The following is a 21,260-nucleotide window of genomic DNA, read 5'->3' on the forward strand; positions in this document are numbered from 1 at the left end:
TACATCCCCTTCAATGTTACATAGAGTAATAACTTTGTGTTTCCTTGAATCAATATAAAAAAGGACTAAATTTTATACATGAAGAGGTTTTCTTTTCATGCATATATGATGCTTCCATTTTAGCAAGAGCTATAATTCCTATCCTGAAATAAATAAACAAAACAAAATATATATATTAAGATGTTAAGTTAGTTAAATCTCAATACACACACATAAACATGATGTTTTCTTGACCAAATTTCTATTTTAGAAAAATGGGAGGAAAAAATGTCTACCCATAGCAAAATATGTATCCTTTTGACTTGTAATCCGACCCGTTTAATTCTTGCCATGCCATCCTAAAATATTATTCAGAAAAAGTTTACAAAAGTTTGTAATCAATTACACAAAGTTATTATTATTTAAAAATTTTTGCAGGAAAACATGTCTAATCATAAACTTGCTTTTAAAAAAAATAAAAAAACAGAAAATGTTTATGTCGACCCATTGCAAAAAAAAAAAAGTATATGATTTGACGTAACCCGACCTGTTATTTTGCGATTTCCTCACCTAAAACATTTCTTTGAAAATCTTATAAATTTTGTAATCATATTTCACAACATATTATTCATTAAAAAAAATTTGGTGGAAACAAAGCAAAAAACCTACCTTCAACCTACAACCCAACCCATATATTTTCAAACTTCAAAAAATTTATCTGTGAGAATAGCACCGTGCTTGTCTTGCTTAGCCTTTCAAACAAAGTTGGTCCTCGACTTCCTGTGCTGTGACCATTGGCTTGCTGCAGTAAATGAGTTTGGCAAAAGGAATTGGAAGATACGAATGACTACGTTAAGCTGCACAAGTCCATAAAATAAAAAAAGTGCTACATGTGGATAATAACTATGTTTTTCTTATTTCATAGATATAATATATGAATATTAATATTTAATTGTTTAGAAGATACAGTCTGATTCATATACAGTTTAGTTTATAAAGCGACCAATTGCCATAACTGCAAAACCAGGAGCAAGTGCTATTAACACAACACCAATAATACATGATGCTGTTGAAACCATCATTGACCTCCTTCCTTAAATACACATGCATTACTTATTCTTCATAAAAATATAATAATTTAAAAACTGAAACCTCTTAAGTTCTCACCTTGTAATATAGATAACATTGAAACCTGTAAGTCCATGCTAACTTGCTAAGAGCCTTGCTATTGACGGGATTTTTAACCGGGTATGATTGATTGAAAGTCAGCAACATTAAATGGAAACGTAGATCAAATCCAAACTCCATAAGAGTGAACAGCTAGTCTGCAATGACCAAAGGCAAGAAGAGATTTAAGTCTTGAATATGTAAAAAAAGCACTGCAGCAACCTAAAGGTGAGTGCACCATTTTAAAGAAAAAGAAAACCATACATGTCACTAATGCAAAATATTGATTAATGCATGATACACAAAGCATATGCTAGTTCTTTCATAATCTTACTAAAAAGGTTAATAGATACCTTTATATTAATTGCAGCAGAAACCAATACATTTGTATATGCACCGTATCTTCATCAATAACGCCCAGACAAACTGTAAAGAAGGTAATCTAAATTCAAATATTGAACTCTACCCTGTACATGAAATATTAAAACTTTTATTGTAATTCTGACGGAACATAATCGAACAACAAATACATATTTTTCTTTCAAATGTGGATCTAAGTAGCTGATTAATGCCTCTTGGCGAAACACTAAATGCAATATAAATCAAAATAAAGGTTGATACAACATCGATTCATTACCTAGAATATTTGGCACAGCCATGAGATGATGCTTAACCAAGCAGAAACAGAAACGTGCGGCTGTGAATCAATAATTATTGAGTAACAGAACAGAGGGGAGAGTATGGAATGATACATAGATTTTTAGGGTTACCTTGGAGTTAGAACAGATGAATTGTGATGACTTTTGGATGTTTTTATAGCTTTAACTACGATTACGGAATTAGTGGAGGAAACCAAAACCGTCTGTAACTGCCTAAGTATTGGAGAGAGACAGTAAAACTGCCATGAACTACTGCTTCTAGAAGGTTTTGAAGGGGTTTAAACGGCTGAGATTTGATGCTAGAGACTTTAAAGGGTCAAGATTAAAGCAAAAGTTGGTTACAAGAATGGGGAACAATATATTTTATAATAACTAACATAATTCGAGAATGTAATAATCTTTTCGTAAGGTGAAGAACATAGCATATAAACCGTATTTGACGCAAAGTTGATTCTTAGGCCATACACAATATGAAAATGTAATAATACTTACAGCCATGTCTAACGTTAGACATATTACAAAATCAATTATTCTTAAAAAAACACTTTGATATATTTGACAATGGAATCTAAAAGTATATGCCCCCCCCCCCCCCCCCCGCTTTTTTAAGGTGGCTAAACCTGTTTAAACGAAGATGTTGGCAATGCTTTAACGTTTACATGATCTAAAAACACAAACTTAGTAAATGCCCTAAAAAATGTAAACTGGTAAATCTTCGTAGGCAACAGAGTCAAGTATGTTCGTGATTGTGACCTTTAACAATGTTTTTACATACCTTCATATTCTGTGACTCTCGCTGATATGATTGCGATTATATCCTCCAAAAGAAGTTGTTTCATCAACCAAGTCTTTCTTTTCTGGGCAAAGGGTTATGAGAACAGTGTTGTTGTTTCACATGAGAATCAATTGAGTTAAACGTGTTGTTGCTTCTGTTGTATATAATGGTTTGAGAGAGTGCTGATGTTTACCTTGTGTCTTGTATTTTTATCTTCCGCACGACTGCTCTGTTGTTCCTTATGTTTATGTCTACCAGTTTGTTCGTGATGACGCGCCCAATGTAATCTGGGATATTTTGTTAACAGTGTTAGTTAGGGGCTGTATTTTTTTTAATTTATTTTTATCATGTGTATGTTACCTGTGAGTATCTCCCATGATCCAAGACGTTGTTTTAGGACATCATGGTTCACGATATCGTAGTAACACTTCGGGATAGTGTCATTAGATATGAGTTCGAATTCAGCCTTGAGTCCAATTTGTATAGAAGCAGCGTGTGAAGTAACTGACATTGACCTTCTTGACCGGATTGCCACATAGTCGGTGATCTTGTAGCATGATTGAACCTGAATCAATGATTCAAAGTGTGACCTGTTATGTAAGTCTGCAATGGCGTCTATTGCATCACCCTGCAACATGATAATAAATGTGATTGTTTTGACCATTGTATTATATGAAACATTGAATTCACCAGTTATTTTTTTTATGTTGTTTGTTACTTACATTCTCGTCAACCAGTAGGTAGCATAGCTCTGAACGTCTGCCTTTTGATATCCATTGTTTTAGTACTCGAACAGTGATGATTCCTGGCTTTTGTCCTTTTATATCACATATGCGTATGTTTGCCATTTCTGTTTGAATACGTAAATTAAGTAAACATATATGTTAGATAATATAGCTGTATTCTGTATGTTAGTAGCTGTATGTTGTATGTATTTCATCTAGAAAATCAGTATATACTACGTTTTTTGTGATTTGGGATTGTTCATTATCTTGTGGAACTATTAAAATTTTTAATGATTGCGGTGAGGTTGCTCTTGACAAAGCGACGTATAGTTGTCCATGAGCAAATACCGGATGTGGTAGGTATATGCCTATTTTGTCTGAAGATTGCCCCTGGCTTTTGTTTATTGTCATTGCGTAGAAAAGTCTAATGGGGAATTGTGTTCGTTTCATCTCGAATGGTAATTCTTTATCTTTATGTGTTAATGTTATCCTAGTTAGATAGACGCGGCGTCCTATAAACTTTCCTGTCATGATTCGTGCCTCAACTATTCTTGGTAGGAGTTGTGTGATGATAAGTCTCGTGCCATTACATAAGCCGTCAATAGGGTTTAGGTTCCTAAGAAGCATTATAGGCGCACCGATATTTAGTTCTAGAATGTGTGGGGGTAAACTATTGAGGTTAAGAAGGTTTAGGTATTCAACAGGATATAGGGATTCTTGGTCGTTTCGGTCACCTGGTTGTGCGACAATTGACTAAATACTAAGGTACGTTTGTGTCATACCAGGGGTAATGGCGAGGATTGATGAGTTTAGTTCATTAACTGTTTCGTTTTTAGGGCAGACGATAGCTTTTGATGACAAAGTAGTCGCTGATGGTTTTTCTAAAGTTTCATTGTCGTATATGAACTTTATGAGGTCTGTTAATGCACCCTCTTTGTATGGTACCAAATATTGTGCAGGGATTTCAATTGTTTTTGTAGTGTTTGGGTCAGCAGGGTCTACCGTTCCTATATTCCTGTCACCTACGTCTACTAACCATGACGAAAAAGAGCATATAAGGTCTCTTTGTTGATTTGTAAGGTTAGGTCTATGAAGTCGCATGTTTTCTGTTAGTTTGAACACCTTGAAGTGTGGCCAAAGGTGTGACCTTGGAAGGGAAGACGCTATTATTGTTGTTTTTGGTGCCTTAGGTACTATGGGTAAGATTTGTCTGAAATCGCCACCAAGTAGCATGGATCGGCCACCAAATGGTAAGTGATTGTTGTTGAATATGTCTCTAAGAGATCTGTTAAGCGTTTCGAAACACTTTTTATCACTCATTGGCGCCTCATCCCATATGATAAGAGTTGTTTCGTTCATTAGTTGTGCAAGTTGAGTGTTCTTTTTAATATTACATGTTGACTCATTTGTCATGTCTAATGGGATTTTGAACCTGGAGTGTGTTGTTCTGCCTGAAGGCAATAGTAGTGAGGCAATACCAGAGGCGGAAACCGCAAGAACAATTTTGCCTGTTGAATGAAGTGCAGCAATAATGGTTGTCCATAAGAACGTCTTGCCTGTGCCGCCATGACCATACACAAAGCATAAGGTTTGTTGTCCTGACGAAATAGCGAGCATAACATGATCATATATCAACCGTTGTTACCGATTAAGTAGTTGTAAGGTAGACATGTGTTCAGCAGCTAATGATTGTCAGTCGTAGTTTGTTTCATCCATAAGTACCTTGTTTTGAAGTCGTTGTAACATGTTAGCATTAGGCATTGGCAGCCCGTAATCTTTCAACGACTTGCAAGAAGGATTTGATTGTAGTAAAAGCTATAGTTCATACAGAACGTACTGGTTTAAGTCATATTGATTACGGATGTTGTATGTACGTTGACCATCGTCTCCTATTTTTTGCAAATGTTTGTTAAGAAGTTCAAGTGGGTTTGAGAGATCACAGTACAGAAGCATTTGGACAAAAAGAGCGCGAATCTCTGATGCAGAAGCCCAACATGATGCCTCGTCAATTGCGGATGACCATTCTTTGTCATCTCCTAGGAGGCCTAGAGCCTCACATGCCTGACGGAATGTTGGATAGCAATGACCATTCACAGTGCGTATGCAAGCATAGGATTGGCAACCCTTTTGATATCCTAGCAACATACGCAAGTAAAAGGTTTTGCCGGAGCTTGGGTGTATGTAAATAAGTCTGCCAATAGTGGGTTCAGTGTCTAAGGATCGTCTGACCCAAGATTTTGATTGTGGTTTCCATGAATACTCTGTGACATAGTCTATGTATTGTAGGTGATGGCCGGAGCTGTCATGGTTGTTGTTATGTAGCCACGCTGTCAATGTGGTTCGGCCGTTGAAAGTGTTGGACGAAACATTATGGAGAAGATCATTGTCCCTGAAGGTAATGTTTTGCATGTTCTCTAAATGAACAGCGAGGGATTGAATGGCTGGGTTTCTTTCATGAATACGAAAGTTGAAGATTCTCCAGGATGCTTCATGTGGGCATATGAAACGACCATCAAGGAAATTTTGGATCTCATTTACACGTGACAGTTGTTGTGGTGAAATGTCTGTCGGGCATTGTGTACTTGTTATGGTGTAACGGACACGATCGACCCCCTTTGATATGTATTTGAAAAGATACTTGATAAGCATGCTCCAACCACAATACTCAACATTAATGTGAGCCATGAAATGCAAAGAAAGATACAATTATAAGGGACCACAAATCCATTGTCAACTTTTACACCGGCTTTGACAATAGTGAGACCATCTGATGGACGTTTATAGTGCACATAACAGTTGTCGTCAATTGATGTTGATTCTTGGTATGCTTTAGGGAAACTCTTCGAGCAAGTGCCAGATGACATACATGGGGATGCTGGATTTAACAAACCACATGGACCATGTATCATTAGGTCAGTAACAATTTGATACAGGTGAGGATCAATCGAAGGGTCCGGAATTTGGGCAGAAATGTACCAGTCAACATCCGATTCGTCCCTAATCTTATATGCAGCAGGTGGCAATGGGGAAGACCTCTTTTCTGGAACTCAATAGTGTATACGTCTATTATATCATGGAAAAGAAGACGAACTTAGATAATTGTGAACAAAAGACAATACATAATTTAAGAGTGTATATATAGTAATAGGAGCAACCAACCTGCAGCAACAGTACCAAAAGGTTTTTTTGTTTTTAGGAATCTGACGAAAGATTTGACTTTCATTTGGAAGACCCTAGCAATTATGTCTGGACGATCTTGAGGTTTTAGCGATGGAAATCTTGACATGTATCTTTTAATTTCTGGCCAGTTAACATTACATGTAAAGGTAATGAAATATTGAGGAATACCATGTACTCTACAGATGGCCAGTGCATCTTGATAATGCTTATACATATAACGTGGCCCTCCAGTGAACGAAGATGGGAGGAATATGCGTTTACCAACGTCTCGAGCTTCAGTGTCACCACGTTGTACTGCATCATGTATATCTTGGAGGAGCTCACATCGGAACAAAATTTTGGTTGTTTCTTATATAGTCTAGCCTCTTTTCCTCAATGCATACGTAGGCGTCAACAATGTAATGTTGCGACAGACGACCACCTCTCAATGGTAAGTTGTATACATTGTGTCGGTCATGTAGGACATAACTATAGTACATGTTGACAGTGAGTGTTTTTTTGCGTGTGCCATCGGGAAGACGTAGACAGAGATTCGGTGACCATCCACTATCACCATATGGGAGAAGCAATGGGTATTGGAGTGGCATATACAATGGGTGTAGTTTGCTTATTCGTTATACCTTGTCAACTTTATGACGAATGACAATGTCATACTTATGACATGTCGCGTCATCATCCGAAATAATAGCCCCGAGCGTGCCAATAGATGGTCGGTCATATGAACGATTCCTATCAGAGCCATAAAGACAAACACTAAAACTGGGGCTATCAACAGAGGAAATGACATGCCTAGCGGTTCGGAAAAGTTTGACTAACTCATTGCAATGTTCAAGAATGTTTGACAATGCAGCCACAGTTTCAGCATTTAGAGAACAATGAGTGTCATCAGTAAACGTACGAAGTCTATTGGAGATTCATTCTCAGTATCATAAATATACACCTGCAAAAACATGGTCTTTGGTTTGGAGGAGGACAAAGAGAGCCTAGCCAGTGATGAATCTGGCCAGATATCTTGAAAATATAAGGACCATATCCTTGGTTGATACTGTTGCCAACTTTAGCGCCAAAAGAAGTCATAGAAAGGCAGAGTTGTAAGCCCTAATGTTTGTCATGAATTCAGACTGCTTGAAAAGATGGACTATAGTTATGTAAGGTGTTCTTGGAAGCGGAAGAACAACGGTGCCACCCTTGCAACACTGGTTATATTTGAGATTTTGACGTGAAGATCTAGAGACTAAACGCTCATCATACCAGAAGAGAGCACCAAATGAGGCACACACGTGTTCACAATCGCCATTGTCAATGTAGAAAGGTGACACAATATCAGGATGAAGATCATCAGAAGTCCTACTTGAAGAGGGGTTGGACGACTGGCGTATATTGTCAACTATAGGCGTGAAGGAGTTCGATGGTGACATTTGACAATTAGAACGTTGTCGTTTACGTTGTGACATGTTTAGCAGATAGTTTTATTGTCAATAGCAAAATTAGGCCTCGTTTTAAAGGAGTTGTTAATAGAAGTACTTTATTTAGTCTAGAAAATCACTACCTAATTATAAACAAAAAATAGGAATACATAACACATACTTGATAATGCAGTAAATCCTCTTCTACTATAACACCAACAGCCAGAATGCTTGACAACAACTGATCCGTCAACAGCCGATCCTTAAAAAAAAGGTTAAGCAATCAAACATTGTAATAAAACTTGAATGAGAAATTCGTAAAACATCAAAAATTGAAGTTAAATGGTTGACACCATGGAATCATCAAACATTAAATATCATATTCTGAATCAATTTTTGAATGTTGCTCTGATTGAATGAGTGGATATAATTCATAGCCTCTGTTTATATCATGTTCTTATATCAAAAGGTTATCAAAAAAGATCAAATGGCAATGGATCATATGCTTAATGTTTGCATAGCACAAATATATGTGTGGTAATGTGAAGTATAGCTATAAATTCATAATCTATAGTAATTTTTTGGTCTATTCGTTGTTAGCAGCTCCTATTGCTTATTTATTGATCAGATGTTTTAAAAAATCCCAATAAGAAACCAGGACCAAAGAACATTTTTGGAAAATTAAGCGTGAGTTCGGGATTGCCTAAACTCGAGACAAACACGACAACGATTGAACATGTATAAAAGGGTCATTTCTCGGTAATCCGTTACGTGGCTTGCACTACCTTAGACCGACCCAAACCGGAGTAATTGTCATCCCTATATTAGACAAACAATCAAAATAACATCTAACATGCAACAAATAATCAATGAACATGTAAATGGCAACAGACATTTTATCATACACTTGGCGTGCAACCAAAAAAAAAAACAAAAACCAAAAGCATAGAATCATTACAAACAACTATATAAATTGGTCAGAGATTATATAAAAGGACATCGACAACATGCATTTGGTCCAACAGAAAAAAAAATTACCACGAAAAAAAGTTAACGAAAAAGAAATTACATTTAGGTTTTCAACTGGTCCGATGCACAAAACAATCTGCTAGCTGATCGTTAGGCGAAGGATAGAAAATAGGTGCTGGTTACAATAATGCAACTGATTAGAAGAAAAGAATAAGAATACAGAAGTGAAGGGTGTACAGGACACGTAAGACAGTAAATACACGTGTATGATACATAAAGTAAGCAAGTGTTGTACAACAAACAAAACATGAAAAACAACTCTTTGAAGCACCTTCCTCCCATTCTTATAATTATATAAATATACGTGGTTTGATAATTTGAATATCCCATGATCGGTAAATAATTAAAGACGATCAAATAAAAATAAAAAAAAATATTTAGGGTAAACAATATGAAGTAAGATTCGAAGTCAAAAGTCATCAAGATAGTTACCAAAGTTTATAAATCTATGTACTAAATAAAATTGATAAGATGAAACCCGATAAATAGAAATGAAAAGTCTAATAAATGATCACATAAGGTTGGGATAAACGATTATACAACTTGCAATAACGTCGTATGATGAGTTTCACACGTGAACAAACTTGAGGTTATAAGTATTTGAGGATATGATTACATGAAATGTGATAACATGAGAATGAGATGAGTTTCTTTGGGGTGACGCATACGTGTATCAATATAAATAAAATAGAATTTAGTTAACAACCAAAACAATCGATGAAATGTGATAAAACGTGAATACAGCCACTATTGTGAAACCATTTATATAATCGTCATTATAATAACGGTTTCTAATAGCGCCAAAACTTGTAGACAACCACACATAGGCCGTTATTAGCTTAGATGAAATGACATAGAATAATGTATATAATCGTGTTTACATAAATGCTTAAATATAAATAACATAGTCATAAAAATATCGTTTAAAAGATAAAAGAGATTTTTGGCGAAGTTAAGGTTTTGAAAGTATTACACAAATTGTTATTGAATAGTTTGCACTCGGTCACGAAAATCAAAACACAAAAATGAAATCTCATGTGCAAAATATTGTCATCGAAACATCTCATCAAATGGAAAGAAATTCACAATAATTGTGAGACTCAAATTTAATGTCGAAATATGTAAATTGCGTAGCGTATAATAGACTAAAATTGCAAATGAGGTCTTAAGTAACGCCGTTTTATTGTTTCCAATAAAATGAATATAATTATATCAATATATCGCGATATCGCGTAGCTAGAGAAACATTTTGATCATTATCAAGTGTAAATCTTGTAAGTCCAATTTGTTAAAGAAATTTGTATACATAAAGCGGTTGTGATAAAAAAATATTTATAAAATAATGCTTGCGATAATAAGAAATAATAGTTCGCGTAAATCGTTATTGAGCAAAAATTTGTGTAACAATATAAAATATTTATAAGCGCGTCTCAAAAGATTTGCAAAGCCATTATCATTGAGTTTATACAATATGGTAAAGGTGGTAATTTATTACTAAATAAATCCCGCATTCATCATTCAAAATGAAACCTCGTATTTATAAAGTTATTAAGAGGTTTATCACCTTAGGTGACAATATTTAAAGCTTTGAAATCATACATATAATCGTTTAATAATCTTTGAATACAAATCCTCATAATAAAAATTTTGTTGTCATGACCGTACCATATATATATATATATATATATATATATATATATATATATAGAGTTTATAATTTAAAAATGATTATTTGAACACATGAGGTTGTTATAAGTACACTAGTTGTATGTAGGTATACATATATATATAATAAAAAAATTTAAGGGTAAAGCGAAGCTTGCATGTGTATGGAGAGGTTTTAGGCTTCGGATGGTGAATGGTTTGGAAATTTGGTGAAGAGTGAGTATGTTTTGGTTGGCTTGCGTAGTTGGTTTTCATGAGTTGGATTGATGAGGTTTGTTGAGTTTAGGTCGTTTGAGTGGGTTAGGCTTAGATGATTTGTATGAGTAATGGTTGGGCTATTAGGTGAGGTTTTTGCTTATTTGAGCTCGGGTTAAGTTGATAAGTTGGATAATTTGATCTTGACTAGTTTGGGTTGAGATTCGGTTTATACATGTATTTGGTAAGGAGTGCTTGGGTTACTATTTTAATATCAAACTCTTTGGTTAGATGGGAATGATGTGGCGATATGGTTTGTGACTCGACATAGTATGGGTCGAAGGGTTTTGAATTGGTGAGGGTATACTTTTGGATGTTTAGGTTTCGTTCATATTGAGGAAAGATTTGAGTGCTCAGAAAACTTTTGAAATGGAAGGGTTGTTTGATTTAAGGTGGTAGTTTGAGACGGGATGCGGGTGTTTGGGAACTTGTGGTTGTGTATAGAGAGATTTTTTGACTAGTAATAAGTATTAATTGAAAGTATCATAATTTATAAATAATGTTTGAAATATCTATTAAAATTTTGATTATTAAAATTTCAAGTTAATATATATAAATATATATTGTAATATATAAATAAAATTTTTGAGATCCGAGCGTGTGAATCACACAAATTTTCTTTTTTTTATAAAGGTTAAAATAATTTATTATTTATTTACTTTTGTGAGGAAATTTAAAATACGTAAATTGAGTGTCAAAATTTGTTATGAGTTATCAACCATTGAATAATGAGTGTCGTTTTAGGAATATAAAGTTGCGAAATAAAATTTTTTTTTTACCAAGTTCGTCACTTAATATCGTGTGACGAAAATATCATGATAACATAAAATGACCGGCATTTTACATCGAGATATCACGAGCAACCATTTTTGTCTTTAAAGTAAATTTTCTATGAAGTTTTGCGTGAGGATTTCAAGAAAGTTACAAACTATAAGTTTGCGAATTTTCTTGAAAAATCAAAGCGAACTACCATAAGAAATTTAAAACGAGTTGTATCATAAGATGCAAGTTTTATTGGTGAAAATTTATAATGAAGCAAAAATGCATAATGAAAGTTGTTGTAAAATAGATTTTAGGTAATAAGAATTCTACCATGGATATTATGTAATATAATTAAAACGTCGTGAAAAGTTTAAATAATTAATATTGTGAAAGAATCGTTCAAAATAAACGGAATAGTTATAAAAATGAAATTTTATACGATTTTTTTTTTCTTTTTTTATGTACAAGGACTTTAAAGAAAATTTAAAGTTTATACAATAGAAGATTTACTTGAAAATTCAAAGTAACATTTGTCATGAAATATTTTTAATATGATGAAATTTATAAAATGAGAATTTTATTTATAAATAGTCTTAATGAAAATAGATGGCATATTAAAAATCATAGTGAATAGATCGAAAATGTGTATATATACATATATTTATCGAAGAGGTCGCAATGGATGAAATTTATATAAATAAAATCGTTGTGAAAACAAAATGAGAAAATTGGCGTAAAACTGTACTACATAAAATCGAGATATAAAAGAATTATTCACAATTTAAAATTACCTTTATAAATGAAGACTTGTGATAAGGATTTATAACAGAATAAAGGGAAAATGGTTTAAGTTATTGAAATGTACAAATAAAGTTTTAAGATTTAAAGGCGGAAAAATCGTGCATGAACCACCATGACTTGACATTCCGACACTAAAAACCTTTTTACAAAAATACCATGTTGGAGTCTAAACATGTGCACGTATCACCGCGTCTTTTTCATGTTTTAGACTCAAATAACGATAATGACAAAGGCAATACATCGAGATACAACGGGATGTCAAAACACTAGTCCACATACCACCGAGGCTTTTATGTTTTCAACTCCAACATTTGGAAGGCGGCCGGAACGCTCGCATTCGACTACTTAAAGTGGTCATCTCATATGAGACAATCTTTAAGGAGATTTGAAACAACGGGATCCAAGTTAAGCTCGTGATCCATAAAACACAATAAAAACTAGTGTTTTCGCGGTAAGATAAGGATACCTTACATTATTATGAACGTGCATGCATGAGTAAATATAAAATTAAACAAATTAAGGTAAGGATACCTTAGTAGTTTCGAGTATTTGTGTATATATACAATTTAATGAAATAAATAAGTATATAAATAAACAAGTGTATTGAACAATTAAGTAGAGTAAACACGTATAGGCAACACGTATAAGGACCCTAAAGTAAAGACTATACTAGGTCGTTACGTCTAACCACATATCCTATAGTCTTGTGGCTCTGATACCAATGTGTCACACCCCGACCAAAGGCGGCGGAACATGCCGGGGTGCAACTGGTTGCCCAAATACACAAGACACTATTTAAAGTGACAATATTTATTCAACTCATTTTATTTCAACGAATCAATAAACAACACATCCCGTCCACACAAACAAGTTGAATACAAGTAACAATTTTATTATTCGTTTTACTAATATCCTAATAGTATTGGTAACGTATTTATCAAGTCCTCGAGTCAACAAAAGTCAAACCTGTAACATTTCATAAAATAAAGTTTATCAACACAAATGTTGGTGAGCAATTCATAAGTTTGAGCATATAAGTATATAGTAAGAAAAGCCACAAAACTAGTATACAAACAATAAATAATAGTTATAAACTTGGATAAAATAGTTATCGCTAACAAGTTAGCGACACCCAACTATAAGGGGTTGCCAAATAGTTTAGGATTTAATAGACAGTTGCTAAACACATTAGCACCACCTAGCTACGAGGGGTTGCCAAGTAGTCTATGATTTAATAGTTATCGTTAATTGCATTACGTTAACGACACCTTGCCATGAGGGGTTGCCAAATGGTCTAGGATTTATAGTTCCACCATCCAAAAGCGATAAACACATAGGCAAATAAGCATGTAAGCATAGAACACCAAATCGAACAATTATTTAAGTAAAGTATACAATCACGTTTGTGGGTTTAAGATTCAAGTAAATAAAGCATTTAGTTTGATAGGTATGAAATGTCACCCAAAACGAAAGATGGAAAAAGGGGTATGAAAGTAATCACCTGATTGATGAATTGAGAACTAATTAATGATGTACATATAGAAAGCTTGTGAAAAGAACGAACGAATCCGACTTAAAACGATAAACACCTTAGCTAAAAATAAATAATGTAATATATTAATGAACTTGAAACCATGATGAAGCTATATTGGAAATAAAGAACGATGAGGTTCAGTTGTAAATCGGATTACCGGTTAATTTGTTAATGATTAGGGACTCGTACTTAATTGATAATTTAAAATAAAATATTATTATTTTATTGGGCTTTTAAATAACTAAACCAATAATAAAAGAAACAAGACGGGTTTTAAATCAAGGGTTCGGTTTTTAGAAAAATGAATTGATATTAAATCTTATAATAATATTATTAATAATAAGGATAGAAATGATAATAATGATTTTAAAATAAGTTTTATATATATATATATATGTATAGGATCTTTTCAAAAGTAAATTTGCAGCGAGAAGTGCGAGAAGTAATATTAACCAATTTGATTTATTTTTATTTAAGGTTATTTTGGTCAATTTATCCTAATTCTATTAATGGTAACTTATAATAATTAATATATTTAATATAATTATTTATTATATTCCTTAACCCTCCGATCTAAATCCATCGTCCTATCAAAAACTTAATCCCTGTCAATAGCTACATAAAATCCTAAATCAAGATCGTTTCGATTTCGAGTACAGATTTATAGTTAACGATGATTCCAATTTCAATTATGAGATTCACCAAGAGACTGTTATGCCATATATTATTCCGCCCTAAATCAAGGTCATTTCGATCGAACGTCCGGACGATGATACATATATTCTCTATCAGCAACATGAGGTTTATCTCAACTTATTTCTATCAATTTCAGTTTAATCATTCATTGTGTTTCCTAATTATGTCTAGCATGATAATTTAATCTTGTAGGCTTTGATTAAATAAATGTCGAGACTGTTTATTGTTACTGAACCTAATGGTGAAGTTTTGTAATGATTTTCAATTACTAAAAATTTAATCTGATATCTTTTTAATGTTAGGGTTGATATTTTGTTATTATTTGTCAAAGATTAATTCATTAATGCATACAAATCATTGGTTGAATATACAACCATAAATGTATGACTATCAGTATAAAATATTGGTTTTCCTTAACTTATCATCCCCACATCTTCATTATTATCTTCACATTACACAAACACGTAAGTAATATTTTGTTATAAGTGTTCATCTTATTTTCAAATGTTCATTTGCCCTGTTTCTCTCTAATTTGATCTATTAATAGGTGCTATGGAAATTGGATCAAATACACATGTTGGTCAGTCAAGCAGCCTATTGTCTGATGATTATGACAGTAAGTTACCTAGCAGTGTATGTTATCACGATTGTAGACATATTCATCTTATTATCTTTAAAAATCAATGGTAGTTTGTTGTATTAATTTTCCATCGTAGCGATATGGTGGCATGATTGAATCCATAAAGGATCGGTTTTTATGTGTGTATGTCGATTCTTATGATCCGATGTAGGTTTGTATGTCATTATGTACATAGGTCTGTTCGGTTATCTGTATGTTTTCATGTATGGGACAATGTTTGTGTATGTTCTGTATTTTGTGTAGCTTTGCTTATCTATATTATGTATGTCCATTGGTCCCTTTATGTCCATCTTTGATGTACGTATGTCCATTTCTTTATTTTTTGTATTGTGTGTATGTGTATATGTGCATACGTGTGTGTGTATGTGTGGTCGTATTCATGTCAGTCATCGTTATATTTGTCGGTATGTATGCATATTTATTTCTTTGTGTGTCTGTATATATGTAGACATGTATCTTGTTTTTCCGTCGTAGTGATATGGTGGCATGATTGAATCCATAAAGAATCGGTTTTTATGTGTGTATTTCGATTCTAATATTTGGATGTAGGTTTGTATGTCATTATGTACGTAGGTCTGTTCGGTTATCTGTATGCTTTCATGTATGGGACGATGTTTGTGTATGTTATGTATTTTGTGTACGTTTGCTTATCTCTATCATGTATGTCCATTGGTCCCTTTATGTCCATCTTTGATGTATGTATGTCCATTTGTTTATGTTCTGTATTGTGTGTATGTGTATATGTGCATACGTATGTGTGTATGTGTTTTTGTATTCATGTCAGTCATCGTTTTATATCTCGGTATGCATGCATATATATTTCTTTGTTTGTCTGTATATATGTAGACTTGTATCTTGTACTTTCATTTCTTTTTGCTAAAGTAGCTTACTTTTTTTTCTTGCTATTTTGTTTGTGTATAATTATTTTTACACGTGTTTACTCGTATGTTAAAAGCAACTACTCATGCTCCTAAGGATGAATCTGTGGTCACAGATAAACAACCCGTGGTCCAAGAAACTACATCGAAAGAGGTTCTTGATCTACAAACCATAGTTCCCGTAACTAACGAGACAATATTCAGCCAGTCTAGTTTTCAACAGGGTATGAACCATGAAGGTTAGACTTAATAATGTAAAAAGTTTCCCGAGCTTCTTTAATGTAATGTTTGTTATCATCCTTCATTTATTTGTTTTTAATTAGATTTTTAATTAATTTAAAATGCAGAAGAGGTGCAATACGTGCATCCTAACTATTGCTACACAGCTGATGGGACCAAACAATGGATTCCAGATGTTCCAGCTGCTGAGAAACCTTATGTCGGACTACGTTTTAAATATTGGGATGATGCTTTTAATATGTACAAGGCTTACGCTGCTAAAGCTGGTTTTTTTTCATAAGTACATTGTTTGCAGCAAAGCCGGTAGCCCACGCTGTAAAGACGTGGATACCTTGGAAACCTCATCATCGTCTTTTAAGCGCTGCAACATTAATATCAAGGTTACTTTTTGCAATGCATGTATTAGACTTAAAGTTCCATCAAGCTCTGTGGGGTTCGAGATATATAATTTTTCAGAGGCTCACAATCATGGACTTGTCGATGATTTTAATATGGATCTAACTAGAGGAAGAAGACAACTACAGTTTTCTGAGAAGAAATTCATACATTGTCTTCAAACTACGGGTTTCGGTCCAACCGTTGCTCACCGTGTGCAATCATCTTTGAAGGGTGGCCAACACTTGGTAGCGGGATCAAAGACCGACTTTAAGAACCATGCTCGCAATGTAAGGGTTGTTATTACTGATGCGGATGCACAAATGATTGTGGATAGGTTTAACCACAACATGAGTCATTTGGAGGATTTTTTTTTCGAATATAAAGCTGTTGATGGTGTGCTATCGTCAATATTTTGGTCTGATGGCATATCAAGATGCAACTACCAATATGTTTGGTGAAGTTTTAGCTTTCGACGCTACATACAATACCAACTGGTACTGATCGTCGTATAACGTTTATTATTAACATCCTTTGTTATTGTTTTATTAATCGAGTTTTTTGTTAGTGCAGCCATAATATGATTTTTGTTCCATTCACGAGCCTTGATTGCCATAAGAAATGTGTTACTTTTGGTGCTGGCTTGATATATAATGAGACAATTGACTCTTATAAGTGGTTACTAAATGCTTTTGTAACATCTCATGGCAAGCAGCCGCGTTTGGTGTTGACAGATCAGGACGTAGCTATGAAACAAGCAGTTTCCACTGTTTTGACTGAATCTACACATAGACTTTGCATGCGGCACGTCACAAATAAAATACCGGTTAAGGTACGTATATGCGTTTCATTAGAATGGTCAGATTCAGTTTTTTGGACCGATGGGTTGACTGCATCCTAACATTACATTTTTTTAATTCATCACTGTATCTACCCTTTGGTTGATTTTTATTCAGTACGCACAAAAAAACTTTCATTCGTCAGAACTCGATTAGGTGTCATTGTTGTCATCAGAATCGCCAGATGAGTCCGTTTCAGATGTGTCAACGGTCTCGTCACTTTCCACATATTCCCTCCCCTGTTTCTCCATCATTGCAACCTTTTCTTTTCTCTTTTGGTCCCTGTCTTTTCGCCTTTGCTCCCTCTCTTTTCGTCTTTTTTCTTTTAGTAGCATAATTTTCTCATGGTTACGTGAGTCGTGGCCGTGAACATGTTTGTTACATTTTTTGCAGAACCTTTTTGGTTTCTTGCTTTTTCTTTTTTCCTTCTCCCCAGGACCTATCGTGCGCTTGTGAGAACTAGAACCCTTATTTCTAATCTTTGTCGGTGGAGTTATTGTGACTTTTTCGGGTATTTTATATCCAACCAAATCTTCGATTATGGCAGTATTGCTATTATAGGACGGTTCTATAGGAATTTTGTCCCATATGTTATTCTTCATTTGTTGCATTTGGACGACCAAGGTTTGAAGAAAGTCTATGTTACCACGTGCCCGGTCCGCACAATGATTGGCCAAAGACAAAAACTGTTGCCTTAGTTTAGACCTTTCATCAACCGGGGCACCGTATCTTGATTCAATCTTGAAAAGTGACGATGGTAGGACGTCACTCCTCCACCGTTTGGGGATGTACGTTTTAGGGATTTCATCTATTAGCTAGATTTGGAAGACTTTGAAGATGTGTCTACACAGGTAACCAATACGAGTGAAACCCTTGCAGGAACATGAAAACGTGTCATCATTGGGATTGTGAAACACCTGCAAAAATACATTATAATAAAGGGTGAGTAGGTAACGACATTGAATTAGGAAAATGATAAGCATAAAGATTGTTGTTCTCGTGATAAAATAAGAACCTTAAATTCACCAACGAAACCATTCCGTTTGTCTTTGTGATGGATGTAGTGGATGTTTAGTCCGTCATTTGTCTCAAGACAAGAATGTGCACAGTGATAAAGTCCCTTTTTAATCTCTTTCTGAACCTCTTTGAAAATTGTTATAGTGTAGACATAGGAATCATGGCGCTCAATTGGCAAACGGGTCTCTATTGGCGGTCTCTTTGTTGTGGTATCATTCTGTAGTTCGCGTTGCACATGTCGCTGAGCATTCAAAGCCATTTCGAAACAGTTCATGAATTGAACAAGGTTGTTTCCATGGCTCGAATATACTTTGAATTGTGAATTTGAACTCGCACACCGAGATGTAGTCTTCATCAAACAACACATTGGCAACTCTCTAAATTAAACGGGTACCCAACGATCCATAATAGCAAACATGTCTTTTAACCATTTGTTTTCGCTTAAGTTGAAATCGTCAATCAATTGATGCCATCTGGACTCAAACGTCTCAGGCTTGATGAATACATTCCAAACCAGCTTATTAACACGACATCTGATTTCTTCATTAACCTGCATCTCGCCCTTCAACTTTAAAAAAAATCAATTCAGTAATATGTTTGATGCGGTACTCACCGTACCAGGTTAATAAAATGATGCTAACATAAATTTGTAAGTAGAAAATAATGAAACAAAATTGGGCATTGAATGTATCCGAAAATGTAACAACATTATATAGTTGCTAATAGGTGTTATTTTTTTCCTTTTATATTTTATGTACCACAACCTTTGTCTTTATCCTTTTTCTTTATTAAATGATAGCTTTTTTTAAAACTTCTTTATTAACAGTCCTTGTGTACGAAGTCCGTTCATGCGTAATCTGTTTGTACATACGATGTACATAGCCATTTGCCTCTCGCAAAATCTTGTTAACTTACATACGTTTGTGTCTCGATACGCACTGCTGTTCACCATGAACACCAGTCGGTTCATGAACACCGGTTGTTCAGCATGAATGTTAGAATCAAGGATCAGCGTGTTAAACCATGTGTACATACATCCCTTTAGCAATTAGATGTGTGTACCCGTATACTTACTACTCTTTAACTGATCAACCACTATTTTAAAACTTTATGTTTTCTCTTTTAAACGTATGTACCCATGTAAGTCACACTGTATGTTTAACTCTTCTAGTACATACGGCCACTTCAGCCGTAGGCGCCAAAATATGCTTTCACATGACATACAGTACAGCTGCTTGTATGCACATACAAAGACACGTGTTCACGAACGTGCACACGTAACTCTGACAAACATAGGTATACATACTATTGGCTGGGCGTGTTAACACTGTTGCATACGCACATTCGCATTCACATTGAACTTACATCCGTGGGTGTGCACGCCCATATAATAATGTTCACGTTCGTACGCATATACACCGACATCTACCAACATACACCTGTATATTTTTTTGTACGCTTCATGGCCGATCTCAATGGAATTTCAAAAGAACTTGATTCCATGCCTGTGTATCGATGCATGTGGTCCGACCAGGTAAGCACGCGAATCTACACACATTTGCTTCCTACACACGTTTGCCATGTATCTAACACGCTTTACTTGTAATGGTGTTGACGCTAAAATCGGGGAGCAGGTAACCACTAACACTTGTGCACGTGGCTTATAATGTAGGGACATATGTTTGGGTGGTGTTTCTGTAGGTTTTGTATTATAAATCACGCTCATGGACGGCTTCTTAAACATGACCACACATCCAAGTTCACAACACTCGTAAAATTAGTTTTACTAGTACGGATTATTTCACACAACTTGCTATTTGAGATTTGTCACTTGGTGTGTTGTCACTAAACCATGACTAAGGATTTATTGGATGTCTTAAAAGTATCTGTTTACGTACCGTCGGTGCCTACACATTCATGCCAACTTAATTTTTTCATACCGATGCTCCCCATGTTATACACATTCAATTTTGTTAAACACACAACAAATGCTCAAGATTTAACCACTTTTGGACTACCTACATCAAATTCGTTATTCCATCTGTCCGTTATATCCATTAGATTTTGGCATGTATCCTTCTAATGACAAACACATTAACAATAACCGGTACGACTAGGAAACAACATCATAACCCAATTAATCTAATGCTAGGAAATACAAACCATACACGCAAAATATTTTCACCACTTATCAACTACATTGGACATAACATAAAATTGTTACTAACAATAACTTTAAAAGGATACTTAAATTCGATTACATTAACCAAGCATACAATCCAGCCTTGGTAAACGGCTGAAACATCACAAACGACTAGACATCACATCACATCCGTTTATGTTGCCAAAACAAAACATAGTTCAACTGTCTTACCAAAAAGTTCCAAACACATAAAACCATAAAACATAAAAGCAAAAAAACATATAACCATTTAACTTAGGTACTACCCTTTAGGTTGCCAAACTTTCGTCGTTCATCACCGCTTCATCGATACTCCCATTATGCTTGTTTATGGAAGCTAGCAATATCTTGGCTGTGTACTTTACCCTTAAGCCGAGCAACACCTTTTTAGACCTTAGCGTACCTTCACCTAGCCCGCATCCGCAGTTAACTCCACCCATGTACGTCTCCATATGC

At 34.6% G+C, this 21,260-nt stretch overlaps 2 protein-coding genes and 1 long non-coding RNA gene across 3 annotated transcripts; all 3 read right to left on the minus strand.

Moving 5' to 3' along the window:
* Positions 1-703: 703 nt before the first annotated feature.
* Positions 704-2,102, minus strand: LOC143625584 (uncharacterized). The gene is made up of 3 exons (XR_013152297.1): positions 1,784-2,102; positions 1,500-1,613; positions 704-1,304 (listed from the first exon to the last, which is right to left on the minus strand). It is a non-coding gene; the product is annotated as an uncharacterized LOC143625584 (long non-coding RNA).
* Positions 2,103-2,419: 317 nt separating this feature from the next.
* Positions 2,420-5,990, minus strand: LOC143625576 (uncharacterized). The gene is made up of 5 exons (XM_077095876.1): positions 5,180-5,990; positions 4,088-4,903; positions 3,303-3,430; positions 2,941-3,208; positions 2,420-2,469 (listed from the first exon to the last, which is right to left on the minus strand). The coding sequence occupies exons 1-5, from the start codon at positions 5,988-5,990 to the stop codon at positions 2,420-2,422; spliced, it is 2,073 nt and encodes a 690-aa protein (XP_076951991.1).
* Positions 5,991-17,757: 11,767 nt separating this feature from the next.
* On the minus strand, positions 17,758-18,881 carry LOC143625577 (uncharacterized). Its single transcript, XM_077095877.1, has 2 exons — positions 18,621-18,881; positions 17,758-18,420 (listed from the first exon to the last, which is right to left on the minus strand). Exons 1-2 carry the CDS (start codon positions 18,879-18,881, stop codon positions 17,758-17,760), a joined length of 924 nt encoding a protein of 307 aa, XP_076951992.1.
* Between the last annotated feature and the right edge of the window lie 2,379 nt (positions 18,882-21,260).

Source organism: Bidens hawaiensis, unplaced genomic scaffold, assembly GCF_021521415.1.
Source record: "Bidens hawaiensis isolate Kalapana, Puna unplaced genomic scaffold, B.hawaiensis_p1.1 tig00004124_1, whole genome shotgun sequence".
Taxonomy (NCBI): Eukaryota; Viridiplantae; Streptophyta; class Magnoliopsida; order Asterales; family Asteraceae; genus Bidens; species Bidens hawaiensis.

Bases quoted from the DNA above. Each gene is read 5' to 3' on its own strand.
- LOC143625576 (XM_077095876.1), bottom strand. From the start codon at position 5,990: ATGGCTCACATTAATGTTGAGTATTGTGGTTGGAGCATGCTTATCAAG. The intron at 3,431-4,087 runs GTATGACACAAA...GTATTCAAACAG, and splicing joins AATCCTCGCCATTACCCCTG to AAATGGCAAACATACGCATA. The intron at 2,470-2,940 runs GTAACATACACA...TTGTGTTTTTAG, and splicing joins ATCATGGGAGATACTCACAG to ATCATGTAAACGTTAAAGCA.
- LOC143625577 (XM_077095877.1), bottom strand. From the start codon at position 18,881: ATGGCTTTGAATGCTCAGCGACATGTGCAACGCGAACTACAGAATGAT. The intron at 18,421-18,620 runs GTTCTTATTTTA...TTCCAAATCTAG, and splicing joins GTTTCGTTGGTGAATTTAAG to CTAATAGATGAAATCCCTAA.